This window comes from Entelurus aequoreus, linkage group LG22 (genome assembly GCF_033978785.1).
Source record: "Entelurus aequoreus isolate RoL-2023_Sb linkage group LG22, RoL_Eaeq_v1.1, whole genome shotgun sequence".
In the NCBI taxonomy this organism is placed as follows: Eukaryota; Metazoa; Chordata; class Actinopteri; order Syngnathiformes; family Syngnathidae; genus Entelurus; species Entelurus aequoreus.
Genome location: NC_084752.1, coordinates 28,984,636 through 29,001,179, shown reverse-complemented (window position 1 = coordinate 29,001,179; position 16,544 = coordinate 28,984,636). Strand labels below are relative to the sequence as shown.

General features: G+C 41.9%; 1 protein-coding gene across 1 annotated transcript in view; it reads left to right on the top strand.

Annotated features, from left to right (window-relative positions):
- The first annotated feature begins 11,433 nt into the window (after window positions 1–11,433).
- LOC133639463 (zeta-sarcoglycan) overlaps window positions 11,434–16,544 on the top strand; it is a 945,127-nt gene continuing 940,016 nt past the window's right edge. Inside the window, exon 1 of the mRNA XM_062032766.1 lies at window positions 11,434–11,541. Coding sequence (XP_061888750.1) covers window positions 11,503–11,541 — 39 coding nt within the window. The 5' untranslated portion in view covers window positions 11,434–11,502. The remainder of the gene's footprint in view (window positions 11,542–16,544) is intronic.

The window sequence follows — 16,544 nt, the reverse complement described above, 5'->3', positions numbered from 1 at the left end:
AGTTATCTTCATTGAAAAGTACAGTGCTTTTCCTTAAAAAATAAGGACATTTCAATGTGACCCCAAACTTTTGAACGGTAGTGTATATATAACAATTAGTTAAAACGACGTCCCTCCTGTCTGTGCTGTGTAATGTGTAATGTTCTATATTTTCATATACAATGTTGGTGTTGTTTACTTGAGTCATATTGCAGTCTACAAGTATCTCTTATTTGTGACTGCCATCATATTGCAGTCTGCATGTATCTCTTATGTGGAACTGCCATCTACTGGTCACACTTATCATTTCACCATGTACTAAATAAAATAGCTTCGAGGTCGGTAAGCACAACCAAAATGATTCCGAACATTAGGCGCACCGGGTTATAAGGCGCACTGTCGAGCACTTTTGAGAAAATGAAAGGATTTGAAGTGCGCCTTATAATCCGAAAAATACGGTATTCACTATTTTTTTTGCAAATCTATGTCAAAATATAAGGAGTGGATTTTAAAGGCCTACTGAAATGATTTTTATTTATTTAAACGGGGATAGCAGATCCATTCTATGTGTCATACTTGATCATTTCGCGATATTGCCATATTTTTGCTGAAAGGATTTAGTAGAGAAAATCGACGATATAGTTCGCAACTTTTGCTCGCTGATAAAAAAAAAGCCTTGCCTGTACCGGAAGTAGCGTGACGTCACAGGAGGTAATATTCCTCACAATTCCCCGTTGTTTACAATGGAGCGAGAGAGATTCGGACCGAGAAAGTGATGATTACACCATTAATTTGAGCGAGGATGAAAGATTCGTAGATGAGGAACGTTACAGTGAATGACTTGAGAGGCAGCGATGGACGTATCTTTTTTCGCTCTGACCGTAACTTAGGTACAAGCTGGCTCATTGGATTCTACACTCTCCTTTTTCTATTGTAGATCACAGATTTGTATTTTAAACCACCTCGGATACTATATCCTCTTGAAAATGAGAGTCGAGAACGCGAAATGGACATTCAGTGCCTTTTATCTCCACGACAATACATCGGCGAAATGCTTTAGCTACGAGCTAACGTGATAGCATCTTGCTTTAACTGCATATAGAAACAAAAGAAATAAACCCCTGACGGGAAGTATAAATAGAAAATCAACAATACTATTAAACCGTGGACATGTAAATACACGGTTAATGCTTTCCAGGCTGGCGAAGGTTAACAATGCTGTGCTAACGACGCCATTGAAGCTAACTTAGCAACCAGACTGCACAGAGCTATGCTAAAAACATTAGCTCTCCACCTACGCCAGCCAGCCCTCATTTGCTCATCAACACCCGTGCTCACCTGCGTTCCAGCGATCGGCAGAAGGACGAAGGACTTCACCCGATGCGTTTGGCGGCCCGGAGACGTAGGAAGTCAAGGTGAAGTCGGCGGCTAGCGCGGCTAGCGCTCCAACAAAGTCCTCCTGGTTGTGTTGCTGTAGTCCGCTGCTAATACACTGATCCCACCTACAACTGTCTTCTTTGCAGCCTTCATTGTTCATTAAAAAAATTGCAAAAGATGTCCAGAATACTGTGGAATTATGAAATGAAAACAGAGCTTTTTGTATAGGATTCTATGGGGTACCATAACTTCCGTTACTCGGACTTCGTCACGCGCATACGTCATCATACCGCGATGTTTCAGCCGGATATTTCCCAGGAATTTTAAAATGTCACTTTATAAGTTAACCCGGCCGTATTGGCATGTGTTGCAATGTTAAGATTTCATCATTGATGTATAAACTATCAGACTGCGTGGTCGGTAGTAGTGGCTTTCAGTAGGCCTTTAATGTGATCATTTATTCACAATGAAACAATTTTCACAAACCAGAATGCAAATGACCTGGGCTCCGGAGCCAAGTTCAAAGACAACTCTTTGCACGACCTGTGGCAGTCTGTCTGTGCGCAAGATTTTTAAATTTTAGAAGCGTACCCAGATTGCACATGAAACCATGCACCACCCTCTCAAAAGACACGGTCAAAAATAAACTTCAAAAAATATTATACAGATTCACCCGGGCTCTCTTGGTTGCTTTGTTGGGTCTGTTCTTGTCATAGTGTTTATGTTTTGTTTGTTTTTATTATGTTTTGTTTATGCATGGTGCAATCAAATGTGCGCAATATGTAATATATATTGTTAATCTTTATTGTTGTGTTTTACGTTTGTAGCAGTAAGTAAAAATGGCGTCAGCTGGTTGCATCCGCTCTGTGTAATGTATTTTATGTCCTTTGTGTTCATTAATATTTCCCTTTTGTTTTCATGTGGTTGTACCTTATTTTTTGTGGACTTTTTGAATCTGCACTGCAACCATTTACTTACCCCATTGGGGGATAAATAATAGATACATGATAAATAATATCAATAAATAATTAATACTAAACCCAAAACCAGTGAAGTTGCCATGCTATGTAAATCGTAAATAAAAACAGAATACAATGATTTGCAAATCCTATTCAACTTAATTTCAATTGAATAGACTGCAAAGACAAGATACTTAATGTTTAAACTTAGAATTGTATTATTATTATTTTTTTCAATAGTCATTAACTTACAATTTAATGGCAGCAACACATTGCAAAAAAGTTGGCACAGAGGGAATTTTTACATGGACAAAGATAAGACCTTCTGGAGGAAAGTTCTGTGGTCAGATGAAACAAAAATTGAGCTGTTTGGCCACAATACCAAGCAATATGTTTGGAGGAGAAAAGGTGAGGCCTTTAATCCCAGGAACACCACTCCTACCGTCAAGCATGGTGGTGGTAGTATTATGCTCTGGGCCTGTTTTGCAGCCAATGGAACTGGTGCTTTACAGAGAGTAAATGGGACAATGAAAAATGAGTTTTACCTCCAAATTCTTCAGGACAACCTAAAATCATCAGCCCGGAGGTTGGGTCTTGGGCGCAGTTGGGTGTTCTAACAGGACAATGACCCCAAACACACGTCAAAAGTGGTAAAGGAATGGCTAAATCAGGCTAGAATTAAGGTTTGAGAATGGCCTTCTCAAAGTCCTGACTTCAATGTATGGACAATGCTGAAGAAACAAGTCCATGTCAGAAAACCAACACATTTAGCCGAACTGCACCAATTTTGTCAAGAGGAGTGGTCAAAAATCCAACCAGAAGCTTGTGGATGGCTACCAAAAGCGCCTTATTGCAGTGAAACTTGCCAAAGGACATGTAAGCAAATATTAACATTGCTGTATGTATACTTTTGACCCAGCAGATTTGCTCAACTTTTCAGTAGACCCATAATAAATTCATAAAAGAACCAAACTTCATGAATGTTTTTTGTGACCAACAAGTATGTGCTCCAATCACTCTATCACAAAAAAATAAGAGTTGTAGAATTTATTGGAAACTCAAGACAGCCATGACATTATGTCCTTTACAAGTGTATGTAAACTTTTGACCATGTGATTGTTTTATCTTTGTATTACATTTGCAAAATTATCTCCCATAACAAGGTTTTACCCTGTTATGGGTAATTGTGTGTAGAATTTTGAGGACAAATATGAGTGAATTCCATTTTGGAATAAAGGCGGCAACTAGAGATGTCCGATAATATTGGCAGGCCGATATTATCGGCCGATATATGCGTTAAAATGTAATATCGGAAATTATCGGTATCGTTTTTTTTATTATCTGTATCGTTTTTTTTTATTTTTATTTTTTTTATTTTTATTAAATCAACATAAAAAACACAAGATACACTTACAATTAGTGCACCAACCCAAAAAACCTCCCTCCCCCACTCATTCACACAAAAGGGTTGTTTCTTTCTGTTATTAATATTCTGGTTCCTACATTATATATCAATATATATCAATACAGTCTGCAAGGGATACAGTCCGTAAGCACACATGATTGTGCGTGCTGCTGGTCCACTAATAGTACTAACCTTTAACAGTTAATTTTACTAATTTTCATTCATTACTAGTTTCTATGTAACTGTTTTTATGTTGTTGTACTTTCTTTTTTATTCAAGAAAATGTTTTTAATGTATTTATCTTATTTTACTAATTTTTTTAAAAAGTACCTTATCTTCACCATTGGTATCGGTTGATATCGGTATCGGTAATTAAAGAGTTGGACAATATCGGAATATCGGATATCGGCAAAAAGCCATTATCGGACATCCCTAGCGGCAACACAACAAAATGTTGGAAAAAGCGAAATGTTTGAAATTCTTTCTGGATTGACTGTGATTGACTGGCAGTCAGTCCAGGGTGTAGTCCACCTTTCACCCTACGTCAGCTGGGACAGCCTGACCTGCCTCGACCCTGATGGGGATAATGGGTCCAGGAAACGGATGGATGGAGCGAGGGTTGCTTTTTCCGCTGACTTATGTTGTTAACTAATTACCACGTCTCGTGTCTGTTAGCAGGACAGCGACCTCTTTTGATTGCGTGCGGCGGACATCTACTGCCACATTCTGGTCGAAGCACACACTGCTGATTGCTGAAACTAACCCTGGCCACAGTGTACATTTACATATGCACTCCAGATTTATGCAAACTTTATTTTAAAATTGGCAGAGGTTATATTCTCCCCTTACTGCTACTCTATTTTAAATATATAATGTGAAAAAAAAAATCAATATATTGTTTGTAAGGTTTTGCTCTCCTATAAATAATCCTATAAATTCTGTGGTGGTCCGCAAGCAGCAACACTTTTTTCTATGCACAAAATACTGTATAAGTGAACCGCTTTAATTGTACAATTGGATGCGTTTAGCCCCTGTGAGATTAGCAAAGCCTATCGCACACATGATAAGGACACCTTTGTATAATGGCTGTAATGAAGCTTGATTGCTCACCAGCTAATAAGACTATTCCAACCACTTGTAAGGCACTCGTTAAAATGTCAACCTGCAGGCAATTGGAGACATTTATTTAACGTGAAATGCTATTTTTTTAAAGGTGAGCAAGGTGGTGTATGTGGATTTGCACAATTCCAAGGTTCCTTGGTTCACTTCTGGCACTCTGGTTGTCCTCTCACTGCCAGCAATGGAGACTCCAAATCATGTGTGCAAACAGTTATGGTGTGTTACTGGTTAATATCTGCAGAAACAATTATAATTAAATAATTGGATTTTAGCTCTAACGGTGGAAAATCCCTCCTTTTTGGGACCACCCTAATTTTGATGGATTACACCACCAGGGGTGCAAATGAGATCTCTATTTTGGTTGGCAAATGAGTCACGGGCCACAAATGGCCACCGTGCCGCACTTTGGGCAACCCAGCTGTAGAAGCTAACTGTTAATTGCCACTATAGTCTTAGTACCGCAGCGTACTCTATATTGCCAAAAGTATTTGGCCACCCATCCAAATGATCAGAATCAGGTGTCCTAATCACTTGGCCCGGCCACAAGGTGTATAAAATCAAGCACTTAGACATGGAGACTGTTTCTACAAACATTTGTGAAAGAATGGGCCGCTCTCTGGAGCTCAGTGTGAAATTTGGTGTGGGGTTGTTTTCCAGGAGTTGGGCTTGGCCAGTTGGTTCCAGTGAAAGGAAATTTTAAATGCTTCAGGATACCAAAACATGTTGGACAATTCCATGCTCCCAACCTTGTGGGAACAGTTTGGAGCAGGCCCCTTCCTCTTCCAACATGACTGTGCACCAGTGCACAAAGAACGGTGCATAAAGACATGGATGACTAAGTATGGTGTGGATGAACTTGACTGGCCTGCACAGAGTCCTGACCTGAACCCGATAGAACACCTTTGGGATGAATTGGAACGGAGACCGAGAGCCAGGCCTTCTCCACCAACATCAGTGTGTGACCTCACCAATGCGCTTTTGGAAGAATGGTGGACAATTCCTATAAACACACTCCGCAACCTTGTGGACAGCCTTCACAGAAGACTTGAAGCTGTAATAGCTGCAAAATTATATTGATCCCTATGGGTTAGGAATGGGATGGTTCATATGTGAGTATATATTTTAAGTTCATATGTGAATCAAGGTAGGTGGCCAAATACTGGCAATATAGTATACGTGTTCATCTTATGGTCACATATGGGACGCGGGTTGTCTTACGTCAGCAGCGGAAGTCATCAAATCAGCTGTTCACCTGGCAGGTTTTTTCGGGGATGAATAGGGAAGTCCTTTAGCTGCCGTCTTGTTTTATCATATATTGCTGCCTTTGCACCTGTCAATGTTTACTTTTGTATGCACATTAATGTTATGGGTCACACTCCTGCTGCTTCTCCTCCTGCTGTGCGCCCTGACGAGCGGACCGCGGGCCACGCCCATGGGCGTTCCCTCTTTCAGTAGACCCATAATGAATTCATAAAAGAACCAAACTTCATGAATGTTTTGTGTGACCAACAAGTATGTGCTCCAATCACTCTAACACAAAAAAATAACAGTTGTAGAAATGATTGCAATCTCAAGACAGCCATGACATTATGTTCTTTACAAGTGTATGTAAACTTTTGACCACGACTGTACATGTGATTGTTTTATCTTTATATTACATTTGCAAATATCTCTCCCATAACAAGGTTTTACCCTGTTATGCGGCTGCAGACGATCAGCAATCAACACACCTGCCCGTGATGAGCGATCCGCCTTCATAAACCAGCGAAGCTTGAGATCCGGTGCCAGAACGTAGCTACTCGTACCCGTACAGTAAGCCCATTACCTCTCCAGCCTTCTCTGCGTTTGCTTTACCGCTCTCTGCGTTCCCTCCCCGTCGTGCTCATTCTTGTCCTGTCTTGTGTCGTCATCCAGCTTCCCGTCTGCTTCCCCCGTTGTCGAGATGTGTGTCTCGTCTTCCCGGCTCCCCTCTGGACTCTCTGCTGCCTCCCTGGATCTCGACCTCACGCCCGCCTTTGACCACGACGCCTCGCTCCAGTCCTGTCTTTGGACTTAAGAGCCAGCCTTTCCCTCTTTGGACCACTGCCTCGATTTCAACATGCACCTTCAACACCCGCTGGTAACCACTCACCTATAATTGCCACACATAGTCACACTTCATCTTTTGGGATTACGCACACACCTCACTTACATTCCAAGCTGTGAATAAACATGCCGACAGCGAACGGCATCACTCTCTCGCTGTCGTCTCCTTCTCCCGCAGTACCGTTACAAGTGAAGTGAAGTGAAGTGAAGTGAATTGAATTATATTTATAGCGCTAAACCCTAGTGACTCAAAGCGCTTTTACAAACCCTGGTTCCATATGAGTTGGGAAATTGTGTTAGATGTAAATATAAATGGAATACAATGATTTGCAAATCATTTTCAACCCATATTCAGTTGAATATGCTACAAAGACAACATATTTGATGTTCAAACTGATAAAACTTTTTTTTTTGCAAATAATCATTAACTTTAGAATTTGATGCCAGCAACACGTGACAAAGAAGTTGGGAAAGGTGGCAATAAATACTGATAAAGTTGAGGAATGCTCATCAAACACTTATTTGGAACATCCCACAGGTGAACAGGCAAATTGGGAACAGGTGGGTGCCATGATTGGGTATAAAAGTAGATTCCATGAAATGCTCAGTCATTCACAAACAAGGATGGGGCGAGGGTCACCACTTTGTCAACAAATGCGTGAGCAAATTGTTGAACAGTTTAAGAAAAACCTTTCTCAACCAGCTATTGCAAGGAATTTAGGCATTTCACCATCTACGGTCCGTAATATCATCAAAGGGTTCAGAGAATCTGGAGAAATCACTGCACGTAAGCAGCTAAGCCCGTGACCTTCGATCCCTCAGGCTGTACTGCATCAACAAGCGACATCAGTATGTAAAGGATATCACCACATGGGCTCAGGAACACTTCAGAAACCCACTGTCAGTAACTACAGTTGGTCGCTACATCTGTAAGTGCAAGTTAAAACTCTCCTATGCAAGGCGAAAACCGTTCATCAACAACACCCAGAAACGCCATCGGTTTCGCTGGGCCTGAGCTCATCCAAGATGGACTGATACAAAGTGGAAAAGTGTTCTGTGGTCTGACGAGTCCACATTTCAAATTGTTTTTGGAAACTGTGGACGTTGTGTCCTCCGGACCAAAGAGGAAAAGAACCATCCGGATTGTTATAGGCGCAAAGTTCAAAAGCCAGCATCTGTGGTGGTATGGGGGTGTATTAGTGCGCAAGACATGGGTAACTTACACATCTGTGAAGGCGCCATTAATGCTGAAAGGTACATACAGGTTTTGGAGCAACATATGTTGCCATCCAAGCAACGTTACAATGGACGCCCCTGCTTATTTCAGCAAGACAATGCCAAGCCATGTGTTACATCAACGTGGCTTCATAGTAAAAGAGTGCGGGTACTAGACTGGCCTGCCTGTAGTCCAGACCTGTCTCCCATTGAAAATGTGTGGCGCAATATGAAGCCTAAAATACCACAACGGAGACCCCCGGACTGTTGAACAACTTAAGCTGTACATCAAGCAAGAATGGGAAAGAATTCCACCTGAGAAGCTTAAAAAATGTGTCTCCTCAGTTCCCAAACGTTTACTGAGTGTTGTTAAAAGGAAAGGCCATGTAACACAGTGGTGAACATGCCCTTTCCCAACAACTTTGGCACGTGTTGCAGCCATGAAATTCAAAGTTAATTATTATTTGCAAAAAAAAATAAAGTTTATGAGTTTGAACATCAAATATCTTGTCTTTGTAGCATATTCAATTGAATATGGGTTGAAAAGGATTTGCAAATCATTGTATTCCGTTTATATTTACATCTAACACAATTTCCCAACTCATATGGAAACGGGGTTTGTACTTCTTACTCGTCGTCGCCATGTCTCTTCTTCGTTATTCTGCTTTGTCTCTGTTATATTTTTGGTTATTACTACTTCTTGTAGTTTTGAAGCAATGCATGATGGGAATCCGGATGTTGTGTGTTAGTGTACTATTGTGCCGATAAACACACACTGAGAAATAGCTCCGTGCCTGCCTACTTTATGGGTTATAGATAAACCTATGGATAACGGAGACATATATAATAGTCTCCTTTTCAGGTGAGAGAAGACGCTAAAGGCAGTGCCTATAAGGCACGCCCCCAATATTGTTATCCGGGTGGAAATCGGGAGAAATTCGGGAGAATGGTTGCCCCGGGAGATTTTCTCGGGAGGGGCACTGAAATTCGGGAGTCTCCCGGGGAAATCGGGAGGGTTGGCAATTATGGCTATATCGCCCCGGTATAGTGAAGTGAAGTGAAGTGAAATATATTTATATAGCGCTTTTCTCCAGTGACTCAAAGCACTTTACATAGTGAAACCCAATATCTAAGTTACATGTAAACCAGACCTGGGCATTCTGCGGCCCGCGGGCCACATCCAGCCCTTTGTGCGTCCCTGTCCGGCCCGCGTGAGGCCAATTATAAATTACAAAATACATTTAAAAAAGTATCTATGTCGAGTGTGCAATACAACGGTGCTGCTTTTGTTTTGAAAATCGTTATTTGTATTACTTCCGTGTGGACGTATGCGTGTGCGTGATTGTGAGTGAATGTGAACAGCTGCAATCGCAAATTACAAAATAAAGTTGAAAAAACATCTATGTCGTGCGCGCAATACAACTGTGCTGCTTTTATTTTGAAAAGTATTATTTATGGGCGTGTGTCCGTGTGTAACCTGCGAGTGAAGGTGCACACGCAGCGACAAGTGATGCACGTTTTACACCCGAGACGCTAAAAAGAGAAAAGTTGATGAGGAATGGCGTGTTTCCAACAAGACATGGACTGCCAAGCAACGTTCCCTCTAAGGTGCGCGCCTGCGCAATTGCGCACTGCTCAAGCGTCCGCTGCGCACAGCAAATATATGCCGCGCACCAAATCAAATCCCATCTGAATTCTAAACAAAATAAACATATTTATTCTATGTAATTTTGCAATGCAACTTTGAGTGACAGTGACAACAAGCGGCCCTAACGGTGTTCGTCAACACCGTTCAATTGAACACCGTTCAATTATTGTAACGTCTATCGAGATGTTTCGAGGACAGGAATTATATCGATCACTTTATTGAGCAAAACTGTTTATATTCGGACATAACCACACCAAAAACATGAATAAAACACTTCTATCTGGAAAAACTAGTCATTTTCTGCCGTACAAACCAGGCCAAAACCAACTTGACATCTGTCACCAACACGCATACCACTAAGCCACTGGTGCGTTTATGGCCACACAAAAAGTCGGACAACTCAAACACCACACAAAGTTACACTATGACTCCTCAGTCATATGTGTGCTTATTTTACTGTCATTTATTATTAATGTTAATTTATTTATATTAGTCATGGAATGCTGTTACACACACTATGTTGAAGTATTACTATTATTATTAATTATTATTATTATTATTATTTATCTTACGGTATACATCAAAAATAATATTGAGCAAAATTGAATTGAAATATTGTGGATGTGGCCCTCAAGCAGTGCTCGGGTTGCTCATGCGGCCCCCGGTAAAAATTAATTGCCCACCCCTGATGTAAACCAATGTGGGTGGCACTGGGAGCAGGTGGGTAAAGTAGTCTTGCCCAAGGACACAACGGCAGTGACTAGGATGGCAGAAGCGGGGATCGAACCTGGAACCTTCAAGTTGCTGGCACGGCCACTCTATACATAGAGCGGCTCGCTCGGTAGAGTAGAAGACATAGCTATAAGACCGAGTGGTCTTACAGCTATACAATTAAATCAACAAAAAAATCCTGACTTTGGAGCAATGTTCACAGACTGTGGTATTTGGCTCCAGACGCAGTGGTTTTCCGTCCTAACTTGTTCACCGGTCCCCATATGGAAGGTTCTTTGCCTTGTTGCTGTCTCAAGTAGGGTAGAAATACAAGAACACACACACACACACACACACACACACACACTGCAATGATGCAGAGCATAAGCCAGCCTGTCCATCTGCACTCTTGACTCCCAACTCACATCCTCCCATCATATTCTCTCTCTCTCTCTCTCTCTCGCTCTCTCTCTCTCCCTCCCTCTCTCTCCCCCTCACACACACACCTTCTGTTCTCTTTCCTCTTCTATCAGTGAGAGCCGCTATCTCTGGCGGTTTGCCGCATGCCTGCTAAAGAGTCGACATCATCTTCTTCCCGACTCTTCTTCTTCTTCTTCTTCTTCATCTTCTTTGTTGCTGCTACGCGAACATTTAACGGATTTAACGGCATTCATCACCGGACCCGACCGGAGAGGGTCATTTTTGTATTTTGGATGTTTTTAAATTATTTTTTTTAAAAACTCAGATGTAACTGACACCAAAAAGGGGCGAGAAGAAGTGTGCGAGTCAGCCCGGGCTTGCATCCAGGGACGCGGGGAAGACTGCTGGACAACATCGATGATGATGATCCAGGAGAGGTTCAGACTGTAAATAACTTTTTTTTTTTTTTTTTTTTTTTTTTTTTTTTTTTTGGCGCCCCAGATTACATTGATTTACAGTCCTCCTTTTATTCAAGTCGTTGCCTGGGACTTCCTTTGCGGGACTCAGAGTGGTTCACCATCCCCATGGAACGCTCCGCATCTTTGGATATAGAGGCGCTCAAGGTAAGACGCTCAGCCGGGCGGCATGCGGGGTGGGTGACAGAGTTATGGGATGCACCGTGCTCCGGGTGCTGGATTTTGGCTTGCATAAATATGCTTGGTTCCCACTCTTAACCCACTCTTTATAGAGATGCTGGTGGCCGTGGTGTGTCAATTCAGTGCGTGGGGTGAATTTCAATAGCGCTTGCCTTGCACAGAGCTGCTGTGTGCGTCGGTGGGATGCTCGAATAATAGGACGGAACGGGCCGACAGGGCGGATTCTCTCCCCCAAGGTCTGTGCGAGAATTCGGAAGCGAGAGGAAAAGAAGCGACACTTGTCTCCTCTCTAACACCATGCCGTTATAGTTTGTGGTCCTTTTCGAGTGCGGTGCACGACACCCACTTGTGAGATATTATTGGCCAGTGGAGTGGATGTTTCAGTGTCGGTGTATACTTTGTGACACCACCTTGTGGGTTCTAGTAATGCAGGGGTGTCCAAAGCGCGGCCCGGGGGCCATTTGCGGCCCGCAGTTCAATTTTTATTGGCCCCGCGACACATTCTATAAACCAGTGTTTTTCAACCACTGATATTGTTACGCAACTTCACCGAATTGGTCCAAAAAATATTTTTTGCAAATCAATAATTATAATCTGCAAAGAAAGTGCCTTTGCTTATTGTCTGTGTTGTGTAAAACTTGGCAGGGTAACCACGTAAAGGCCTACTGAAATGACATTTTCTTATTTAAACGGGGATAGCAGATCCATTCTATGTGTCGTACTTGATCATTTCGCGATATTGCCATATTTTTGCTGAAAGGATTTAGTAGAAAACATTGACGATAAAGTTCGCAACTTTTGGTCGCCGATAAAAAAAAGCCTCGCCTGTACCGGAAGTAGCGTGACGTCGCAGGTTGAAAGGCTGCTCACATTTCCCCATTGTTTACACCGGCAGCGAGAGCGATTCGGACCGAGAAAGCGACGATTACCCCATTAATTTGAGCGAGGATGAAAGATTCGTGGACGTATCTTTTTTCGCTCTGACCGTAACTTAGGTACAAGGGCTCATTGGATTCCACACTTTCTCCTTTTTCTATTGTGGATCACAGATTTGTATTTTAAACCACCTCGGATACTATATCCTCTGGAAAATGAGAGTCGAGAACACGAAATGGACATTCACAGTGACTTTTATCTCCACGACAATACATCGGCGAAGCACTTTAGCTACGGAGCTAATGTGATAGCATCGTGCTTAAATGCAGATAGAAACAAAAGAAATAAACCCCTGACTGAAAAGATAGACAGAAGATCAACAATACCACCAAACTCTGGATCGGTAACCACACGGTTAATGCTGTACCGCCTGGCGAAGCCTAGCAATGCCAACTCAATGAAGCTAACTTAGCTACGGGATCTCGACAGAGCTATGCTAAAAACATTAGTTCTCCACCTACGCCAGCCCTCATCTGCTCATCAACACCCGTGCTCACCTGCGTTCCAGCAATCGACGGCGCGACGAAGGACTTCACCCGATCATCGATGCGGTCGGCGGCTAGCGTAGGATAGCGCGCCTGCTATCCAACTAAAAATCCTCCTGGTTGTGTTGCTGCAGCCAGCCGCTAATACACCAATCCAACCTACAGCTTTCTTCTTTGCAGTCTCCATTGTTCATTAAACAAATTGCAAAAGATTCACCAACACAGATGTCCAGAATACTGTGGAATTTTGCGGTGAAAACAGAGCTGTTTGTATTGGGATACAATGTGTCCCAATACTTCCGCTTCAACGATTGACGTCACGCGCAAACGTCATCATACATAGACGTTTTCAACCGGAAGTTTCCCGGGAAATTTAAAATTACACTTTATAAGTTAACTCGGCCGTATTGGCATGTGTTGCAATGTAAAGATTTCATCATTGATATATAAACTATCAGACTGCATGGTCGCGGTAGTAGTGGGTTTCAGTAGGCCTTTTAATACTCCATGTCAGTAGGTGGCAGCAGGTAGTTAATTGCTTTGTAAAAGTCTGAATGTGTCGGGTGAGACGAGGATGGTTTGTTGTGATCCCAATATGCGGACCACAGCGGGAGGCGGCGTGCAGGTAAAAAGGTATGTAATACTTAAACCAAAAATGAACAAAAGGGAAAGGAAAAGGCAATGGCTATGCAAAACGAAAGTACAACTGAACTGGCTACAAAGTAAAACAGAAACAGAATGCTGGACGACAGCAAAAACTTACGGCATCCACAAAATCAACGATGTCCACACAAAGAAGGATAGCAAGAACGTAAATAGCCTTGCTTGCTAACACAAAGCAGGTGCGCTGGAATAGCGCTCAAAGGAAGACATGAAACTGCTACAGGAAAACACAGACAAAACAGGAGGGGCCACCAAAATAACAGCGCAAGACAGGAACTAAAGCACTACACACAGGAAAACAGCAATAAACTCAAAATAGGGCACGTTTAATTTTTTTAACATTTTCTGCTGTTGGTGTGCCTCCTGATTTTTTTATGAAAAAAATGTGCCTTGCCTCAAAAAAGGTTGAAAAACACTGCTATAGACAAACTAAACAGGTCCCAAATTAGAACCAAAAAACGATGAAAAATTAAACGGGGACCAAAATCCCCCCCCCCCCCAAAAAAAATGGGACCTGGAAACCACAATGGCCGACAACCCGAGCGTCTTACTGTATGAGGTCTTTGATGACTTCCGTGTGTCCTGTCACGATGGAAAAAGTGTACAAATCTCTTGTGAGACATGATATGTTTTTGAGTGTACTAAAGCCCTCAATAAATCAGCAAAAAATTATCCCCGGGCGCAGCCACCGCTGCTGCTCACTGCTCCCCTCACCTCCCAGCGGGGTGGTCAAGGGTGAGAGGCAAATGCAGAGAATAATTTCGCCACACCTAGTGTGTGTGTGTGTGACAATCATTGGTACTTTAACTTATATAACATATAACAATATAATTAGACTTGGACTTCCTTATTACTGTCATTCAAATTTGAACTTTACAGTACAGATAAGAACAACATTTCATTGTAGTATAGGATAAAAGGGCAATAAGGTGCAGATATAAATAAATAGATTACTGTACAAATAAATATATTGCACTTTTGCATATGCATCCACGTTTATGGATGTATGTTATATTGTCTTTATATTCCAGCGAGTTAATCCGTTTTTTGGGGGGGGAAATTGAGTGGCTTATTATGATGCGTTCAAGAGTCTTACGGCCTGAGGGAAGAAGCTGTTACAGAACCTGGAGGTTCTGCTACGGAGGCAGCGGAACCTCTTTCTAGAGTCCGGCAGTGAAAACAGTCCTTGGTGGGGGTGGGAGGAGTCTCTGCAGATTTTCTGAGCCCTGGTCAGGCAGCGGCTTTTTGCCATCTCCTGGATAGAAGGAAGAGGAGTCCTGACCACTCTCTGCAGAGACTTGCAGTCAGAGACAGAGATGCAGTTGGTCAGTAGGCTCTCTATAGTGCCTCTGTAGAATGTGGATAGCAATATTAGTCAATGCAAGCTTACTTTAGAGCACAGTTAACATACATGCAAATGCAATAATTATCAAAATAATCATGAATGATTTTATTGCTTTGTTATCTATAACACAAAGTTAAGATGTGGAAGTGTTGTTCAAATGTTAGCATATGTTCACCTACATTGTTTTGGTTTGAGTATTTTTCATATGCAAAATGTCTAAAAGTGACCCTGGCATCCTCCAATTTTTCTCCATGTGGCCCTTGCTAGGAAATGTTTGGACACCTCTGTAGTGATGGAACCCGACACAAAAAGTACTGCGGTGGTACTTCAACTTAGAAGCTTAATTGGTTCTGTGCAGGAGCTCTCAACTCAAAACACTTGTATCTCAAATCAACTTGCAGTTCTCTTTTCTTCTTTTTTTAGTTTATTTCGAACATGAACACACTTACGGTATAACACATCACACAGTTTCATATCATTTCACTTTACATCACGTCCGAAAACGAGTAGGAAGAAGCAAAGCTTATTTAATCCGACCCCTAGAGCGTTTACAAAACATGCGTTCATTTCTTTTTGTAGCACAATGACATCAGTGAATGATTAATACAGCAGTTCTTGTAATAGATAATTAAGTCAGTCATGATAAACATACTGAATATATTACATATACATACCAATGGTAAATGGGTTATACTTGTATAGCGCTTTTCTGCCTTCAAGGTACTCAGAGCGCTTTGACACTATTTCCACATTCACCCATTCACACACACATTCACACACTGATGGCGGGAGCTGCCATGCAAGGCCCTAACCACGACCCATCAGGAGCAAGGGTGAAGTGTCTCGCTCAAGGACACAACAGACTAAGATGGTAGAAGCTGGGGATTGAACCAAGAACTCTCAGGTTGCCGGCACGGCCACTCTCCCAACATATAAAATACATATTGAATTTAATACTATATACCATGATCGGTACAAAAAATATCCAAACCCAGTGTTACTATTCAAACTGTGTGTAACGTCACAGTGGGCACAATATTAACTATACTTGCTAAATAAAACCTCTGCCTTGTTTATAATGCATATTTAGGCCTACTATGCTGCTGTACTATGGGGGCACTTGGAGAGCCAAGTGTTTAGTGAACAAGGTTTGAGAGCCACCACAATAGAATGTGCAACTACAGTAGTTTTACGAAGTAATATACAATAATGTGCATTATCATTATTATCATCATCATCAGCTTTCCCTTATTCTCGTGGATTAATGTCCAACGTTAAGATACTGTTTTAACATTCTCGTTAGATTCTCTCTGCTTCAGTACGGTGCAATAATACGCTCAAATTGCTTCACCAAGTTGGCGACACGCTCGGTCCACCCATTTTCTACCGCTTGTCCCTAGGATGTCTTGCTTTATTTAGTTCAATGAATATTTATACTTCTTTTCACTTTCTTCCTTTCCATGCAATGTCAATGTCAACCTCTAGCTATATCGCTCGCGAACAAGACTAAATGTTTTGGGTAATGACATTTGCAACACCAA